The sequence below is a fragment of the Schistocerca serialis genome, chromosome 11, assembly GCF_023864345.2.
Source record: "Schistocerca serialis cubense isolate TAMUIC-IGC-003099 chromosome 11, iqSchSeri2.2, whole genome shotgun sequence".
NCBI classification, from domain to species: Eukaryota; Metazoa; Arthropoda; class Insecta; order Orthoptera; family Acrididae; genus Schistocerca; species Schistocerca serialis.
The window spans coordinates 132,761,150-132,782,225 of record NC_064648.1 but is presented as its reverse complement, the minus strand read 5'-3'; the positions used below and the strand labels follow the sequence as shown (position 1 = coordinate 132,782,225).

Genomic DNA, 21,076 nt, shown 5'->3' with positions numbered 1-21,076 from the left:
ATGGCATGGACTTGACTGATGTCTGAAGTAGTGGTGGAGGGAACTGGTACCATGAATCCTGCAGGGCTGTACATAAAGACATAGGAGTATGAGGGGCTGGACATCTCTTCTGAACAGCATGTTGCAAGGCATCCCAAATATCCTCAATAATGTTCATAGAGTATGGTGGCCAGTGGAAGTGTTTACACTCAGAAGGGTGTTCCTGGAGCCACTCTGTAGCAATTCTGAACGTGTGGGGTGTTGCATTGTCCTGCTGGAATTGCCCAAGTCTGTCAGAATGCACAATGAATACGAATGGATGTAGGTGATCAAATAAGATGTTTACGTGTGTGTCATCTGTCGGGGTCATATTTAGACATATCAGGCGTCTCAAATCACTCCAACTGCACCTCCAATCAGCCTGAACAGATCCCTGCTGACATGCAGGGTCCATAGATTCATGAGGTTGTCCCCATATCCATACATGTGCATCTGCTCTATACAATTTGAAATGAGACTTGTCTGAGCAGGCAACATATCAACAGTGCAATATCTGTGTCGATGGGCCCAAGCGAGGTGTAAAGCCTTGTGTCGTGCAGTCATCAAGGGTACAAGAGAGGGCCTTCAGCTCTGACAGCCCATATCAGTGATGTTTCATTAAATGGTTCGCAAGCTGACACTTGTTATGGCCCAGCATTGAAATCTGCACCAATCTGCAGACAGGTTGCAGTTCTGCCACACTGAATGATTCTCTTCAGTCATCATTGGTCCTGTTCTTCCATGATCTTTATCTGGCCTCAGCAATGTTTGGAGATTTGATGTTTTATCAGATTCCTGATATTCACTGACACTCGTGAAATGTTCATATGGGAAAACCCCCACTATATTGTTACTTTGGAGATGCTGCGTCCCATGCTCGTGTGCTGACTATAACACCACATTCAAACTCACTTAAATCTTGATAGCCTGCATTGCAGCAGCAGTAACTGATCTAACAACTACGACAGACACTTGTTGTCTTTTACAGTCATTGTCGACTACAGCCCTGTATTCTTCCTGTTTATATATCTCACAATAGGGATATGCATGCTTATATCAGTTTCTTTGGCGCTTCAGTGAAGTACGGACCTACATTCTTCATTTGACACCAATTCGTCAAATGTTTGTTAAGTATGCTTTCACAGGATAGTTCCCATCTGTCTTTAAGCATCTGCCATTTCTATCTTTTTAGCATCTCTGTGACACCCTCCCATGGCTCAAACAAATGTGCAATTTTTTGCACTACTCATGTTTGCATATGTTCGACATACCCAGTTAGTCCTATGTGCAATGGGCATTACTGTAAGGTGGGGTGCATCAGTGGTTTGTAATCAATCTTCTGTGTAGAGTTATTGCATTTTCATAGTGTCCTAACAGTGAACCAAAGTCTGCCTACTACAATGCAGAATGACAGTGTTGATTATCCTTTGGAAGAGTATTTTGATGCCGATAGGACAGTGGCTGTGTTTACTAACACCTACTGCTGGCATTTCCTCACCATTCTCATCATGTGTTTAATTTTGTTCATTTTTGGCTTCTTAATCTGTATTTTACTGCTTGCCTTATTTTCATGACATATTGTGACGACTGCATGAAGACTTTCATCTTTTTGTTGTAAATTTCTCCTATGAGGGAGAGACTATATATGAAAGCAAAAAAATTATAATACCTTGACAAAGAAAATCCTACACTACACATAAATTAAAAGAGATATAGATAACAATGTAAGGCTTTTTTAATGAAATTATTTAAAAAGAATGAAAATACAAACCTTTTTCCCATCTGGATCTAAAGTTACAACAGGATTACAAAAGAGATGCAGCCGATCACTGACACTTTACAAAATATATACACAGAAAGTGTTGGAAAACTGGAGGAAAAAATGTAAGAACATGGGAACCGCAATAAATGTTATCACTATACATTCACTACAATTTGCCAATAAACAGCTACTTTTAGAACAAGATGACGCACCTGAATACAGCACCAAGAAATTAATAAAGAAGTATAAAAAATGGGACTTCAGGTCAGCACAAATAAAACAAAATACACTCATGCTCATAAATTAAGTATAATGCTGGTACATGGTGAAACAACACTCTGGTGGGCGGTTTGCAGGATTAAATCACCTCGGGGTATGACCAAGCGGTGCAATTGACCTGCGGTCATCGCACGGTGGCGCTGGCAGCAGTCCACATAGGCAGAGGTGTGTTAGTGCACGTCAGAGTATGGTGCAGTGAGTAAGTGTGCAGACGTTTTCAGACGTGCTAATGGTGACTGTGTGTCGAAAATGGCTCAAAGAACACTTATTAATGACGTTATGAGGGGTAGAATACTAGGGCGACTGGAGGCTGGTCAAACACTGCAGGTCGTAGCACGGGCCCTCTGTGTGCCACAACGTGTGAATTCATGATTATGGCAACGATTCCAGCAGACAGGAAACGTGTACAGGCGCTACAGTACGGGACGTCCACAGTGTACAACACCACAAGAAGACCGATATCTCAGCATCAGTGCCCGCAGATGGCCACGGAGTACTGCAGGTAGCCTCGCTCGGGACCTTACCGCAGCCACTGGAACAGTTGTCTCCAGACACACAGTCTACAGACGACTGAACAGACACGGTTTATTCGCTCGGAGACATGCAAGGTACATTCCACTGACCCCTGGTCACAGGAGAGCCCGTAAAGCCTGGTGTCAAGAACACAGTACACGCTCATTGGAGCAGTGGTCCCAGGTTATGTTCATGGACAAGTCCAGGTATAGTCTGAACAGTGATTCTCGCCGGATTTTCATCTGGCGTGAACCAGGAACCAGATACCGACCCCTTAATGTCCTTGAAAGGGACGTGTACAGAGGTCGTGGTTTTATGGTATGGGGTGGGATTATGATTGGTGCACGTACACCCCTGCATGTCATTGACACAGGAACTGTAACAGGTCAGGTGTATCGGGACGTCATTTTACACCAATATGTTGGCCTTTTCAGGGGTGCAGCGAGTCCCACCTTCCTCGTGATGGATGATATTGCACAGCCCACTGAGCTGCCATCGTGGAGGAGTACCTCGAAACGGAAGATATCAGGTGAATGGAGTGGCCTGCCTGTGTTCCAGACCTAAACCCCATCGAGCACGTCTGGGATGCTCTTGGTCGACGTATCACTACACGTCTTCAAACCCCTATGACACCTCAGGAGCTCCGACAGGCACTGGTGCAAGAATGGGAGGCTATACCCCAGCAGCTGCTCGACCACCTGATCCAGAGTATGCCAACCCGTTGTGTGGCCTGTGTACCTGTGCACAGAGATCATATCCCATATTGATGTCGGGGTACATGTGCAGGAAACAGTGGGATTTTATAGCATGTGTTTTGGGATGGTTTTCTCAACTTATGACCAATACCCGTGGACTTTCAGATCTGTTGTGTCGTTTGTGTTCCCTATGTGCCTGTGCTATTAGCACCAGTTTTGTGTAGTGTCGAGTTGTGTGGCACCACATTGTGCAGTCATCCCTAATTTATGAGCACGAGTGTATATGATAATAGGAGGAGCAAATCAATATTTGACAGTGGAAGAAGGGATAGGAATGATTACAAATGCTGAGGAGTACAAGTATCTATGAGTGAACATGAGAGAAGATAGTAAACAAAATATAAAAAATTAATTCAGGAATAAAAGCTGCACAGTTCACTATTGGATCATTAACTGAGGTCAACAGGTTAGAAAGGAAACAAAAGAAAAAATCTCCAAACAATTACATACTCAATGCCATTTCGCACCAGATTCACTGTATTGTATTTCTTGGCCTTTTGTCTACAAAAGCATCTTTTGCTTAAGATATTGGACAAGTAAAGTTATAAATACTCTTTCTAGGCATACCTATTTAAGCTTGCAGTAAAACACTTTAGAAATTAAGTATTTATATTTGGTCTTTAAATATGTCTGCTTGTGTCTGTATGTGTGGATGGATATGTGCGTGTGTGCGAGTGTATACCTGTCCTTTTTTCCCCCTAAGGTAAGTCTTTCCGCTCCCGGGATTGGAATGACTCCTTACCCTCTCCCTTAAAACCCACTTCCTTTCGTCTTCCCCTCTCCTTCCCTCTTTCCTGATGAGGCAACAGTTTGTTGCGAAAGCTTGAATTTTGTGTGTATGTTTGTGTTTGTTTGTGTGTCTATCAACCTGCCAGCGCTTTCGTTCGGTAAGTCACCTCATCTTTGTTTTTATATATAGTATTTATATATATATATTTTTAGTCCTTTTATTGCATTAGCTACCCCATCTTGTGAGACAGAACTGATGTACATTGACTACAATCACTTATTTTGTAGTTATTGGCTTGGATGCTTTCATGTAAGTTTTATTGTACCATATTATCAGCAACACATGTGAATAAATTGTTAAAAGTGCTGGCTACTTCTAAGGGGTTTGTTACTGTTTTATTTTTGTTGTCGCAGTGTTATATTTTTGTAGGACGGTCTGTGTTCACCAGACTCTTTTTTATAATACCCCGCACAGCCTTCATTTTGCTATCTGAATTAAACAAGTATTCACCATTCTGCATCAGTTTTGCTGTTCTTATTACTTTTCTTAGTATTTTTGTAATATATGTGTATTTCAAGTGAGGAATTTTCTGATTTACACGTTTCATGAAGTAGTCTTTTCTTCTGGCATGAAACCCTTATTCCCCTTGCCATCCAGTTGTTAACTCTATAATTCCCCTTTATGGTTACAGTTTTCAGTGGGAAGACAATTTGAAAGAAATGGGTGTTAATGTGTCAATGAAAGTGTTGAATTTTTCATTCATGTCTTTAATTTTGTAAACCTGTTACCATTTTTCTTTCTGTAATATATTGTTGAAGTGGTTTACATTATCCTGACAATACCTTTTACTTGTTGTTATTAAAGATATGTTATTAATAATACTGTCTTTCATTGTTAAGCTTAATGTTTGAGCAGGATGGTCACTAAAAACTGCAGTGAAAATTTTTAGTGAAGTGTTGTGTAAACTTTACTTGGCTGGAAACTGATCTAAAGCTGTTTCACAAGTTTCTGTTACTCGAGTAGCAGCACTTACTTCAGCCAATAAATTGTAAGATGTTGCAAGGTTCAAAAGGGCCTCTCTGCTTCTAATATTTATGAGGAAATCAATATTGAAGTCGCCACAGATTATCAACTCAGAATCCATTTTAATTACTTTATTTAGCAATGGCTCCACTTTGTTTAAGAAAAGTTCAAAATTTCCAGATGGTGATCGGTAAACTGTAGCAATAACCAGGTTCAACTGATTAGTTTTTATTGCTGCCATTTCATAATATTTTTCGACATTTGTTCTAGTTAAGTCAGGTTCGGTAGTAAAATCTATATTTTCCTCTACGTAAATTGCCAGATCACCCTGCTTGCTGTTTTTCCTTAGGTAGTAGAAAGACAAAATGAATTTTCTTTATTTTCATATTCTGAATTAATCCTGGATTAAGACAGTGTTCAGAAAAGCATAACACTGACATATCTTTTAGTTAACCCCTGAACAGTATGTTAATTTCATCGATCTTATTACGCAGGGATTGCACATTGTAGTAACATATTTTTAGATCGGTTGTATTGATGAGTTGGTAGTTGGGAGTCATATTTATGGCACCACCTAATCTAGTTTAAATTAGGATCGCCAACTGTGTTGTCTTTTCACTCTCATTTTTTGCTGGGACGTGACACATCAATTTGTGTGGATTTTGTCATGGAGAATCCGAATCTACCTTTCAAAATGTTCTAGGAAGCAAGATTTTTTTTTAAAGGGTTTTTATTGTTTATTTTCCGTATTTCACTGTTTTGTATTGTTTTGTTTGGATGTATAATTTTTTAATTTTTTGTTTTTGGTATAGGAGTGCTAGAAATCTACAGATTGTCACTAAGTGACACACTTGAAAGATTTTAAACTGTACTCACCTGATGGCAAGATAATCCACACTGCAAAAGAGACTTTATGATCTGGTATGTGTTGGAATACCCATGGTGCAATTCTTATCACACTTACCATGGCCCAGCAATGTATTGCAAGTTTTTGTGATATATTGGAATGTTGTGGTGTTTAAAAGTTATACTTAGTAAAAATGGCTACTGGCAAACGTTTTTGTTGTCTAAACCATCCCGACAACTATTGTTATGTGTATGGGAAATTCATCCCCAAAATCTCAAAGAAACCAATCACAGATTAAAAGAAAACTAATCATTGGTTTAGTTAAGAAGGCAAATAAACTGAAGTTTGACTGTGATATTGGTGATCAAGATAAAAATTTTGCACCTCGTACTGCCTGCATTTAGCATTGGAGGGCAGCGTGGAGGGTAAAAATCGTAGAGGGAGACCAAGAGATGAATACACTACGCAGATTCAGAAGGATGTAGGTTGCAGTAGGTACTGGGAGATGAAGAAGCTTACACAGGATAGAGTAGCATGGAGAGCTGCATCAAACCAGTCTCAGGACTGAAGACCACAACAACAACAACAACTGCCTGCATAACTTGTACCATTGCTTCAACTGAATGGTTGAAATGAAAATGCCGAGCCATGGCGTTTCCTGTTCCAATGGTGCACTCTGAGCACAACAGTAATTTTTCAGACAGTTACTTCTGGCTCACAAATACTACAGTACATTCATGCAAAACTAGGTATAGACTGTATCTTCACAGGTTTACAGGGTGGCTTCAAAAAATACTTTTTTTGTGTCTAAGGGTCAGCCATAACACCAAGAACCATTATACAGTCAAAGAATTGTCGATGAGAAAATCTTATGTATCTGGAAAGGAAAATGCGGAAAACACTCCACTGGTTGAGCCCAATGAAATCATTTTGCCTCCTGTTTATTTAAAGTTGAGCCTTATGAAAAACTTTGTAAAAAGCTATGGATGAAGGAGGTTGGGCCTTCAGTGATTTCAAAGAAAATTTACCATAACTGAGTGAAGCAAAGCTGAAAGAATCTTTCTTTGTTGGATCACAAATAAGAAAATTGATGAATGATACCAAACTCACAAATCAGGACACAGGAATTTATGACATTAGTTGTGAGTGAGTATTGATTTAAATCAATGGGGAAAGTTAAAAATTTGTGCTGCACCAGGATTGAATCAGGCTAATCTGCCAGGCTAATCAGGCAGATTCTCTGACTACTAAGGCATATGGACACACTGGTCATTGCAAATGCAAGGACCACCCTAGCATGCCTCCTGTCAGATCCAAATTCTCAACTTACTCACACAGTACTAATGTAGTGTCCCTTGCCCACTATCCTCAATACTGGATCAAAATGGCATCTGTTCTTCCTGACATGTCTGAAAGAAAACACAAACACACAAATGAGGCTGGTGTGAGATTCATTCAGTAATGAGAATAATGAGCAAGGGGCACTATATTAGTAGTGTGTGGAAAGTTGAGAATCTGGGTCTGACGGAAAGCGTGCTAGAGTAGTCTGTGCAGTTACAATGACCACTGCGTCCAGGTGGTGCAGCGGTCAGCACATCTGCCTATTAAGCAGGAGATGCTAGTTCGAATCTTGGTATGGTACAAATTTTCAACGGGGAAACCAGATCGCACTATGGTTGGCCCGCTAGATGGTGCTGTCGTAGGTGAAATGGATATCAACTAAATTTTTTAAAATAGGAACCCCCATTTTTATTGCATATTTGTGTACTACGTAAAGAAATATGAATGTTTTAGTTGGAGCACTTTTTTTGCTTTGTGACAGATGGCACTGTAATAGTAACAAACATATAAGTACATGGTATCACGTAACATTCCGCCAGTGTGGACGGTATTTGCTTCGTGATACATTACCCGTGTTAAAATGGACCATTTACGAATTGCGGAGAAGGTCGATATCGTATTCATGTATGACTATTGTAAACAAAATGTCCAATGGGCGTGTGCTGTGTATGCTGCTCGGTATCCTGGACGACATCATACAAGTGTCCGGACCGTTCGCCGGATAGTTACATTATTTGAGGAAACAGGAAGTGTTCAGCCACATGTGAAACATCAACCACGACCTGCAACAAATGATGATGCCCAAGTAGGTGTTTTAGCTGCTGTCGTGGCTAATCCACACATCATTAGCACACAAATTGCGCGAGAATCGGGAATCTCAAAAATGACGGTGTTGAGAATGCTACATCAACATCGATTGCACCCGTACCATATTTCTATGCACCAGGAATTGCATGGCGACGACCTTGAACGTCATGTACAATTCTGCCATGGGGCACAAGAGAAATTACAGGTCGATGACAGATTTTTTACACGCGTTCTATTTAGCGACGAAGCGTCATTCACGAACAGCGGTAGCGTAAACTGGCATAATATGCACTATTTGGCAACATAAAATCCACAATGGTTGCGACAAGTGGAACATCAGCGACCTTGGCGGGTTAATGTATGGTGCGGCATAATGGGAGGAAGGATAATTGGCCCCCATTTTATCGATGGCAATCTAAATGGTGCAATGTATTCTGATTTCCAATGTGATGTTCTACTGATGTTACTACAAGATGATTCACTGCGTGACAGAATGGCGATGCAATTCCAACATGATGGATGTCTGGCACATAGCTCATGTGCGGTATTGAATAGCATATTTCATGACAGGTGGATTGGTCGTTGAAGCACCATACCGTGGCCCACACGTTCACCGGATCTGACGTCCCCGGATTTCTTTCTGTGGGGAAAGTTGAAGGATATTTGCTATCGTGATCCATCGACAACGCCTGACAACATACGTCAGCGCATTGTCAGTGCATGTGCGAACATTACGCAAGGTGAACTACTCGCTGTTGAGAGGAATGTCGTTACACGTATTGCCAAATGCATTGAGGTTGACGGACATCATTTTGAACATTTATTGCATTAATGTGGTATTTACAGGTAATCACGCTGTAACAGCATGCATTCTTAGAAATGATAAGTTCACAATGGTACATGTATCACATTCGAACAACCGAAATAAAATGTTCAAACGTACCTACGTTCTGTATTTTAGTTTAAAAAACCTACCTGTTACCGACTGTTCGTCTAAAATTGTGAGTCATATGTTTGTAACTATTACAGCGCCATCTATCACAAAGTGAAAAAAGTGGTCCAACTAAAACACTCATATTTCTTTACGTACTACACGAATATGTAATAAAAATGGGGGTTCCTATTTTAAAAAAATGCAGTTAATATCCGTTTGACCTATGGCAGCACCATCTAGTGGGCCAACCATACCACCATCTGGTTTCCCCCTTCAATCTAGACAAGTTTTGTTCTTTGTAGTTTTTTCGTTTGACACTTATTTTGTGAGATATTTGGCCCGGTCACGATCAATGGACCACATCACACATCGAATCATAAAAAGATATATTTCCAATTTGTTTGTCTTGGAGAGTGAAATCCAATGATACTACACTTGAACCTCCACCCCAACCTGTGTGTGGGTGGTGGAGAGCGCGAGTGGAGGGGGGGGGGGGGGGGGAGGGGAACTTTGAAAGCTCCAATGGGAACCTCTATTTTTTTTTTATTGCAGATTACGAATCTATGGCAAAATCAACAAACGTTTTGTCTGAAGCATTTTCTTCATTTCACCACAGATGGCACTGTATTTGGTGGAATAGAAATGAGTACACTGTTGTCATTTATGACACGATACTTAATGGCCCTTGAATATCCAATGGCATGTGGGAGCCCACCTCCATGCTGTGGGGGTAGGACAGGCCAGTATTTCATAACTTCTAATTGGAAACCCCATTTTACGTTGTATTCCTCTGACATGTTGAACAGGGACTACTCAACATGCCACTTTGGCCGTGGCTCAAGGTGAATGCTATTCTACTTTTTCAATTACAGTAAGTGTCCAAGCGTAGTACCGCCAACTTCAATACACTTAGTGATCCACTTTTCAAATGACTGTACACAGGACAGAAGCAAATCTGCAGGAATGTCAAGATGTTTCTGATGTGGTCAACCACGTCTTCATGGCCTGTTGGCACTTGCTAGTAAATATTATCTTTCAAATATACCCACAGAGAGAAATCCACCAACATCAAATCTGGCGACCTAGTGGGCCAATTAATAGGGCCACCTCTGCCAACCCAACGACTAGTGTAAGCCCAGTCTAATATGTGCCGTGCTTGAATTGCTTAATGCACTGGGCAACCATCATGCTGAAACCATAAACATTGTCAAATGCGCAGTAGCACCCGTTGCTCTTGTTCCAGAAACGCTCAATGTTTGTATCCTTTTAACGTGGCTTTGAACGGATGAAAACTTTCAGAGACAGTCTGCACGGGGAATCCTCGTGGGAAAGGGTGGGAAATGAGGTCATCACAAAGAAAATTGATGTCACAAATCTGATTATTGATTTTGTGGAAGAGAACAACTCATATGGTATGGAGATAGGAAAAGGGTGTCAGGCGACTGACTGACATGAGGGGTCATCAATGGGAATCACCAGGGACCACTGGTCACATGCACATTAATTAGAAGAATAACTACTGTAGAAAATTTGTGGACAGATAGGCACAAATGGAGAATGAATAAATTTTACGTATAATCTTGAGTGACCAGAAAACATAAACACAATGATGGAGAGGGAAAAAAAACACAACATCAAAAAATAAGTAAGGTAGAGTAATGAAATTTGGAGAATACATTTGCCTAGGTAACACATTTAAGTGATCAACACTGCAAGATCACAGGTTAGCGTAAGCGCAACATAAGCCATTGCAATTGTGAAATGCTGGTACATTAATAACCAGTGTAACTCGTGAAATCTTCTCGGGTGATCAGCCGAGTAAAGGCGTCGTCTTCTCGCAACGTTTCGAAGGGTTTCGTACCCATCATCTTCAAGCGAAGTGATGGGTACGAAACCCTTCGAAACGTTGCGAGAAGACGACGCCTTTACTCGGCTGATCACCCGAGAAGATTTCACGAATGGAATACGCCGAGAAAGTCTCAAATCACATTTAACCAGTGTAACTGTCAGAATGTTGAATGCAAGCATGTAAATATACATGCATTGTGTTGTGTTGTAAAGGTGCTGCATGTCATTTGTGGGATTGTGTTCCATGTCTGTTGCGCTTGGTTGGTCAATACAAGGACGTTTAATGCTGGTTGTGGATGATGGGGTTGTTGTCCAACCATGCCCCACATGTTCTTGATTGGAGACAGATCTGGCGATTGAGAAGAACATGTTAGGTTACAACAGTGGTATGTGGTAGAGTGTTATCCTGTTGGAAACATCCCTGGAATGTTGCTCATGAACGGCAGCACAACAGGGTGAATCACCAGATTGATGAGGTATAACCAAGGGAGTGCTCCTCCTACTGCCATACGAAATCCCATCCTGGACCATGAACTCGGGTGAAGATCCAGTGTGTCAAGCAGACAGATCGTCAGCTGCAGGCCATCAATTGGCCACCTCCTGACTGACACACTGCCATCAATGGCATGGAGGCAGAACCAGCTTTCATGAGAAAACACAACAAACTTCCACCCTGCCCTGCAAAGAGCTGTTTATTGACACCACTGAAGTCACAAATGGTGGTTGTTTGGGGTCAGTAGAATGCACACTAAGGGCATCTGGCTCGGAACAGTCATTGAAGTAACCAATTTGTAACAGTGGTGCCAACTGCTGCTAAAATTGCTGCTGCTGATGCAGTACAATATGCCACAGCCATACGCCAGACACAACTGTCTTCACTCTGGGTAGTGCCATGGGGCTGTCCAGAGCTCAATCTCCTTGCGACCATATATTCTCGTGGTCATCACTGCCAGCAATTGTGTACACTCGCTAAATTCCTGCCAAGTCTTTCTGCAGTTTTCTAGAAGCAACCTCCAGCTTCTCATAGTCCAATTACACAACCTCGCCCAAACTCAATGAGGTGTTGATAACGGCGTCGTGACATCCCTTCCCTCCTCCTTTACTCGCCGGGAGGAGATGCGACTTGTAATGATGTTCGTCCCCGTCGGTATAACGTGGAACAGCACCTGTAACCCTCATAAGAACACAACTCCTCACGTGGTTTAGAAATACTCTGTTATCTGTCCGCAACAGTCTTCTCAGCTTGTGCGAACTGGTAAGCTGCAATTGTTGATTTTTATTTTTAGGTCCGGTTAGTTCCGTGATGAAATAAAATCTTGATTCTTGATTTCATCATTACGGTCATTTTTCACATCATACATAGCGAGGATGAAATTTTGCTGTCCACTATTCTGTTGCTACGTCAAATTATTAACAACGGCCCGACGCAACTCCAGAGAAAACTTATGTTGGAGTAAATGTTTTTTTAACACGCCGTAATACTGGTTTAAACTAATCACTTTTCACTGTCCATTATTCATGTACTCACTTAGTCTCTTAAAATGTTTAAAGAGTCAGTCAACTTGCATTAACACACATTGTATTGTCCGTTTAATGAGTTAGGCGACACATAAGATTTATCTTTTGACTCAGATTTTATTGTTCTTTCTGTAATTAATGGTTTGTCCCTAAAACACACGCACACCGATATATCATTCAAGAGTAACTTCTGTTCAATTCAGTAATCGTTACGCTGACGCAACTTTTGACTAATTGCCGTACTTGTCTTTCTTCGTGTCTTCGTTTTATTGTGTCCTTCTCAAGACTACGAATTGTTTTTCTGTCGTTGATCCATTGCTCTCAAGGTTTGTAACTGTTCATCAGTATGAAGCCTAAGTCTGATAAACCAATATCACTCTACTGAAGACTAACACTCGCCTTACTACACACTCACATTGAGAACGGTAAAGATTAACTTTCATCAGTCGAATGACTGAGCAATACTTCAGTCTCTACCTCACGAATTATTGAACTTCCAAAACTGAAACAATCTAATAGTGTTTGCGTCCAGACAACTGTCGCAAAAGTACTCTAGAGTGACTAAAGAGCAACTAACTAACTGAACATTTCCATATCTGAGTTGCATTGTAGTCACATTGAATTTCCTTTTTGATGCGGCTACAATTCTCTTCCACGCTAAATGTTATCTTTGACTGAATTACTTTCTTGGATGGAACCTTCCTTCATATGATTTTGAATTTATTCTAGAGATGTTTGATAAAGAATCTATGATAATCCTTTCCTTTTATCTCCCCTTTTTGTATGCTATTCTCAGTATTTGAATGATATAGGTGTTAATCAAAATATTACCAGTGTAGATTTTATCGTGAATAAAAAAATGGTTCAAATGGCTCTGAGCACTATGGGACTTAACATCTGTGGTCATCAGTCCCCTAGAACTCAGAACTACATAAACCTAAATAACCTAAGGACATCACACACATCCATGCCCGAGGCAGGATTCGAACCTGCGACCGTAGCAGTCGCGCGGCTCTGGACTGAGCGCCTAGAACCGCGAGACCACCGCGGCCGGCTTTATCGTCAACAGTTGCCGTCACAGTCAAGATGACTAACTTCCCTACTGACTTTAAGTTTCCACAAAGTTTGTTAATTGGGGTTTTCTGTCCTTGGGGCGTTACAGCGTCTTTGTTGACTTAAAGCAGGGCTTCACAACATACGTGCTCGCGGAGCAAGCTGTGAGCAGCAAGGTGCGAGCACAGAGCAGCGCGAGCACGCTACCCCCACTACCGGACCAGAGCGGAGAGTGAGGAGAGTCACGTGGGGCACACAACAGCTGCCGCCAGTCGATGTAAATCCGCGGCCACCTGCAGGGATAGCACTCACGAATTATTACTGCGACAAATGAAACAAATAAAGGAGAATGTACACGTGCCACATAATTTTATTAGCTTAGTGTATGCCTCTACACTCACATTAATTTGTGAACTGTTACACAATAAAAGGTGTCACTGAAGTGTCGGATTCTCGGTTATCTTGTACTTTTTGCCCTTTACAATTGCGTCTATGTTCGGAGTAATTGTTCTTTTGCATTGTAGGCGCAGCGTGCAGTTTAAATTTCAATCAGACAATGCGTTTCTCAGGCGCGTCTTGTTACATTTCATTGCAGAGAACAGTTGTTCACAAACATACGTGGAACCGAACATTGATATTATTGTAGCCGCCAGTTTGTGCAAACGAGGAAATCTATCCCGAGGGAAGTATCTGTAGAATTCCAAAATGTTTTTCTTCTTCTGAAATGTGTCTCTGTATTCTCTGCACACTGCAGGTCAATAATTTCTTGCTGCAGCTCAGCACGAATCTCTTAAATATTCGCTGAATATGGAGAGAACAGATCAAAATCACTGCCTAGTGCTGCCAGATCTTGAAAGCGCTGATCAACTAAACTATGTGAATAACGTTCACAGTCTTTGTGAACATCTTGCATGGATGATAATTTAGGAAAATGAGCTAGGTTTCCTGTTTCCAGCTGACTCACCCAAAGTGTCAATTTCATTTTAAAAGCTCGTATTCAATCTATGAAATGAGTAATTAGCAGATCTTTACCTTGTAGTAAAATGTTCAAAGCATTCAGATGGCTAGTTAAATCTGCTAAGAACGCGAGATCACATTCAAACGTGCGCGCGCATTTCCCCTCCCTCCCTACTCCGCGACCTTGCACCTGCTCACGAGCACGTGCCTGAGCAGACGCGAGTACTCGCGCTCAAAACCGCCCAGTTGTTAAGCCCTGACTTAAAGCATTCTTGCCTAACATAAAGTCACCACGTCCAATCTCCAAGGTAACTAATGCTCACAACTGCATGTATTTAAAGAAGCCCGATTTGCATCCTCATACTGGCATTACTGTAGACCGATCCTGGAAGGATGGTGGTTTGTGCAGGTTGAGAAAAAGACGAGTACTGGACTTTTGCCAGGTCCAAGCGACAGTTGCGGTCCGTGCGTATGTGTGCTTTGTGCTTAATGTAAGTATGTATCTTGCAAATTATGTCTCTCACTTGCATGTGTAGAATTTGTCGGTTACCACTACCACTAGCCACAACAGCTCGCAATGAATGAAATAAGAATGAACTAAATAACTCTCTATGATCAGGTTTTATGCTCATATTGGATACAACACTCACAGCAGAGTGCTCACAACACTACTGAATGCTCATTGGCTGTCAGAGAATGTGTGACGTAGGTGTGCAGAATGAGTCTCCGTTATTGGTTACTCCAACTATAGTGCCACTCTTATGTGACTGGTGCAAAATATAAATAGACATCTTTCAGATATAGAAACATGCCTACCGACTTTTATCTATGTGCACACCCTTTCTTGGTTCTGTGATTTTTATCCTTCAGTGTATGTTGTAAAACTGAGACCAATAATTATTTAAAGAGTGAAAGTCAGCACCACTATAAAGAAAAGTACTGTCTCTATCAACATTTCCACCATTCAGTACCGGGCTGAGTGAAGTGATGATATGTATAATTTCGGCTTAGTGTGAACATGTCACTTGACATGATGTGACTTTTGTTAACATACAGTGTGAATATGCCTTTATTCTTCAGCACAGCATATTGTGTGATAAACATTTGTGTCTGCCAAATGGAAAGGGATGTGGGTTGGTATTCTGAACTGGCACAAGCTTTTAAGTTTTGCATAATAGTCATGAGCCATCAACAGCGTGTGTGTTGATGGAACATGTATATCTCGTAATAAAACTGATGAAGTCCAGCATTCGGTTGCGCACCTGAGCAAATTTTTCGAAAAACTGCATTACATATGATAACTATGCTAGATCTGGTTTACATGTGACAGAAGGTCTAGTCACAACCAAGTCCAATTTTCTGTCATTGCAACCAAAGCACACTTAATGACAAACACTGGCAACAAAACAACCCAAAATAAAGAACAAAAATGAAGTTTCACATTTTCTTTTTTTTCTTTTCTTACAAATATGTGTATAAAATATACAGTGTCACCTAAATGTAGTATTTTTATTATTATACTCAGGTACAATTTCTGTTAGCACACCTCTTTCTCATTGAGAACTGTTGGCACATCTGGGGCATCCACCTGCAACAAAAGAAACAGACATTTATCAGGAAAGTGCTTTAAAAAAAATGAAGAATTTAAATGCTCTTGGTCAAATTCTGGAAACCCCACCACAGAGGGCCTTACAGGTTGGCAAATGAGTCAAGTGATACAGGTTGTTCCAAAAATGATATTTACAGATTTAATCATGTATATTTCAGAAATGGAGATACGTAGAAAGGTGCAGGTTGCAGTAAGACGTTCATACATACTTAAGTTCCCAGAATGATATCTTTACTCTGCAGCAGAGTGTGCGCTGATACGAAACTTTCTGGCAGATTAAAACTGTGTGCTGGACCAAGACCCCCTACCTTCCAAATGTCACAGAAGCTCTCCTGTGAAACATGCAGAAGCTGCGAGGACGGGGCATGATTTGTGCTTGGGTAGCACAGTTGGTAGAGCACTTGCTCATGAAAGGCAAAGGTCCTGAGTTCGAGGCTTCGTCCGGCACACAGTTTTAATCTGCCAGGAAGTTTCATACTTAAGTTTTCTCTCTCTCCAGTAGTTAGTGTGTGGAATGGCTAACAGAGGCCAAATGTGACACGCAGATCCAGTGGAATTTCCGTATACATTGCAGAAGCACACCACCACCACTATCAGGCAGAGGTAAACAAGGTTCAAGGAATCTGAAAGTGTTATGAAGAGGACGAGTTCTGGACATCTGAGCCCCAGTTGTGAAGATGCGGAATGGGTGCAATGTACATTTATCTGGAGCCCAACCAAATCACGCCTGCACAGTTGCAGTTACCGCCAACCACAGTGCATAGGGCGCTATATCAAAGACTGAAGCTTCACGGCATACAAGGTTTGGGTGCTGCACGCATTTCAACCTGACAAAAGGCCAAAAAGGAAAGAAGTTAAAATTGCAATTTTGAGTCCATCAATGATGACCTGGACTGTCTGACAAAGGTGATGCTTCTTAGATCTTCATTTACATACTCTGCAAGCCACTGTATGGGACATGGCAGTGGGTCCCCTGTACCATTACTTCTCATTTCCTCTCGCGTTCAACTTGCAAATAGAGCAAGGGAAAAATCAGTATCTATATGCCTCTGTACAAGCCCTATCTCTCTGACTTTATCTTCGTGGTTCTCACATGAAATGTACGTTGGTAGCAGTAGAATCATTCCACTGTCAGCCTCAAATGATAGTTCTCTAAATTTTCTCAATAGTATTCCTCAAAAAGAACTTCACCTTCCTTCCAGTGATTTCCATTTGAGTTCCTGTAGCATCTCCATAATACTTATGTGATGCTTCAACCAACCAGTAACAAATCTAGCAGCCCACCTATGAATTGCTTCAATGTCTTCCTTTAATCCCCCCTTGTACAGATCCCAAACACACGAGCAGTACCTAGGAATAGGTCGCACTAGCATCGTATGTGCAGACTCCTTTACATGTGAACCACAGTTTCCGAAAATTACCCCAATAAACCAAAGTCGTCCATCCACCTTCCCTACCACAATCCTCACATGCTCATTACATTTCATACTGCTTTGTAGCAATATGCCTAGACATTTAATCGACATGACTCTGTCAAGCAGCACACTGCTAATACTGTATTCAAAGAGTATGGGTTTGATTTACCTACCCATATGCATTAATTTACATTTTTCTACATTTAGAGCTAGCTGCCATTCATCACATCAACTAGAAATTGTGTTGCAAATGTTCTCGGACAAAGTTTGCTTTCATATGTTTGAGAAGGTAAATTGACACAATGTGAGGATCTAAGAACCCACACTTTAATACAGGAAGTATGTGTTACAGTCCAAAGATGAACGAATGGTGTGGTCTTCTTCGCCACCGTGTGGCGAGACCATTTTTCTTTGCAGAGGCGTCAATAAACTCGAACTGCACATGTTGGAACAGTTTGCATTTCCATGGGTTGACGAACTGCAACGTGACATCATGCTGCAGCATGATGTAGCCTGGATCGTTTGAAAGGTTCTGGTTGACAATTTCTACATTCCTAGAGATTGAAAGAGAAGGACTAGTTTTTTGGCCCCTAAAGTCTCCAGATGTAACCCTTTTACACTTTTTTCTTTGGGCTTTGTGAAGGATGCTGTCTACCAGACTCTAGTCGGGGAGCTGGAGGAACTGCGTGCTAGCATCGGAGCAGCAATTGCACACGTTAATGAGGATGTGCTAGGTTGGACGTGAGAGGAACTGGAATATTGCTTAGAGAGCCTGCATGCTAAAGATGGCACACACAATGAACTCCATTAAATTTCTACTAAAACTTTAAGTGTGTGAATATAATGCCGCAAACAGCACCTTTCTGCCTGTCCCTATTTTCCGAATATATGTGATCAAAGTTGAATAGATCATTTTGGAACACCCTGTACCTTAATAGGTAGAAGCAACACCTAATCGCTATAAACAGCGTAATTTAAAAATACGGATCCACTAAATTTTTATTCCATAAGGCTGGTCCACACACAACGATTTGTCTGTGCAGATACTGGTGCAGATGTCCGTACATGCAAAAGATCGCTGCAAATGTGTTGTGTTCACACGACACAAACTCTAATCTACTACTCGCCTGCCATCTGTCGGTGTAGAAAAGAAATATCAGTGGCAAGCGACGCTCGCCGAAAATGTCAAAAGTTTAATTAATTTATTTTGAAATTTAGGAATTGAAGAAATTCTGTTGTGGTCTGTGTCCGCAACTTGTGTTGCAAAAAATATTCAGACAAAACGCAGGAACCAGAGAGAGCGGTCAAAATGGTATACATAGTGGCTGCTAAAGCGAAATCATTTTTCGCACGTACATTTACTGCGAGAGTTGCAGGGCCACCCTAACAACTGGCGCAATTATTTACAGATGGGTGTCGAAACTTATAATTGTCTTTTAACGCTCGTAACCTCTCATATTATACGAAATAATACTTGAATGAGAAGAGCAATTTCTCTCCATGAACGGCTGACGGTGACATTGAGATTCCTGGCAACAGGAAGGAGCTATAAGGACTTCAAATTTTCAACTGCGATTTCTAAACAAGCATTGAGGGAAATTATACCCAACACAAGTGAAACTATTTACGCTGTCCTGAAGGATGAGTTCGTGAAGGCAAGTCAAGTACATTAATTCTGTCAAGATATAAATAATATTTTTGCTGTTTTAGACGTGTTCGAATCACAAAATACCACAAACTTGGCTGGTATATTTCATCCACTGCAACACCAGATCTTCCAGATTTTTGAACTTTTGATAATTATTTACAGTAAACAGTCCACAACGATTTTTATTATTACTGTTTCTCAGTTCGCCGGTGCGTCAATTTCTCGTAATTTTTCAATTAATGCATTGTATGCAGATGTCTTTTTGTTCCTGTCACTGTACTCTTTACTTTTGATCTTCCACAAACATGGGTCATTTCTATAAAGTTCAACGAATTCACTGATAAACTCTCGAGAACACTGACGAGTATCAGCCATTTTAATGCCCTGTGCACACAAATACAAACACTAGACTGAGCAAACAGCTGTTTCACGCCACATTTGCGGCGATCTCCTGTCCACACACTCCAACTTCTCTGTGCAGATGTGGTTTGAACCCACAGATTTGAGATGATTCGCTCAAACCTCCGACTCCAACTTCCAGGTTTGCACACGCCTCATGTCGGTGCAAATCATCTGTCCACACGCAACGACCTGTCTGCACAGATGTGATGTGCACAGACATTTGCAGAGACAGATCGTTGTGTGCGGACGGGCCTATATATTGAGGTCACAAAAGTCGTGGGATAGCTATATGCACATATAGAAATGGCAGTAGTATTACACACACAAGGTATATAAGGGCAGTGCACTGACGGAGCTGTTGTTTGTACTCAGGTAATTCATATGGGAAGGTTTCCTACATGATCACCGCTGCACATCGGGAGATAACAGACTTTGAATGCGAAATGGTAGTTGGAGCTAGACCCATGGGACAAAAAAATGGCTCTGAGCACTATGGGACTTAACTTCTGAGGCCATCAGTCCCCTAGAACTTAGAACTACTTAAACCTAACTAACCTAAGGACATCACACACATCCAAGCCCGAGGCAGGATTCGAACCTGTGACCGTAGCAGTCGCGCGGTTCCAGACTGCAGCGCCTAGAACCGCTCGGCCACTCCGGCCGGCCCCATGGGACATTTCATTTCAGAAATCATGAGGGAATTCAATATTCCATGTTTCACAGCGTCAAGAGTGTACCGACATACCAAATCTGAGGCATTACCTCTCACCACGGACAACGCTGCGGCCACAGTCTTCACTTAATAACTGAGAGCAGTGACATTTTCATAGTGCTAACAGATAAGCAATACTGTGTGAAATTACCACTGACATCAGTGTGAGGCATACAACGAACAAATCCATTAGGACAGGGAAGCAAAATTTGGCGTTAATGGACTATGGCAGCAGACCACTGAAGCACATTTTCTAACAGCATGACATCCCTACAGTGCCCCTCCTGGGCTCATGATCATATTGTTTTGACCCTACACATCTGGAAAACCGTGGCCTCATTACACGAGTCCCTATCTCAGTTGGTAAGAACTGATGGTAGGGTTCAAGTTTGGGGCAAACTCCAGGAAGCCGTGGCACCAAGTTGTCAACAAGGCAACACGTAAGCTGGTCGTGGCTCCATACCGGTGTGGGATGTGTTTACATGGAATGTTCAAGTTACTCGCAGACTCCAGAATGAGATTTTCACTCTGCAGCGGAGTGTGCGCTGATATGAAACTTCCTGGCAGATTAAAACTGTGTGCCCGACCGAGACTCGAACTCGGGACCTTTGCCTTTCGTGGGCAAGTGCTCTACCAACTGAGCTACCGAAGCACGACTCACGCCCGGTACTCAGCTTTACTTCTGCCAGTACCGCATCTCCTACCTTCCAAACTTTACAGAAGCTCTCCTGCGAACCTTGCAGAACTAGCACTCCTGAAAGAAAGGATATTGCGGAGACATGGCTTAGCCACAGCCAGGGGGATGTTTCCAGAATGAGATTTTCACTCTGCAGCGGAGTGTGCGCTGATATGAAACTTCCTGGCAGATTAAAACTGTGTGCCCGACCGAGACTCAAACTCGGGAC

General features: G+C 41.7%; 1 protein-coding gene across 2 annotated transcripts in view; it reads right to left on the bottom strand.

The window, feature by feature from the left end:
* Nucleotides 1-15,838: 15,838 nt before the first annotated feature.
* LOC126426940 (uncharacterized) overlaps nucleotides 15,839-21,076 on the bottom strand; it is a 90,321-nt gene continuing 85,083 nt past the window's right edge. For both annotated transcript variants that reach the window (XM_050089044.1, XM_050089045.1), the window contains exon 7: nucleotides 15,839-15,973. In XM_050089044.1, the coding sequence (XP_049945001.1) occupies nucleotides 15,923-15,973 (51 nt within the window). In that variant the 3' untranslated portion in view covers nucleotides 15,839-15,922. The remainder of the gene's footprint in view (nucleotides 15,974-21,076) is intronic.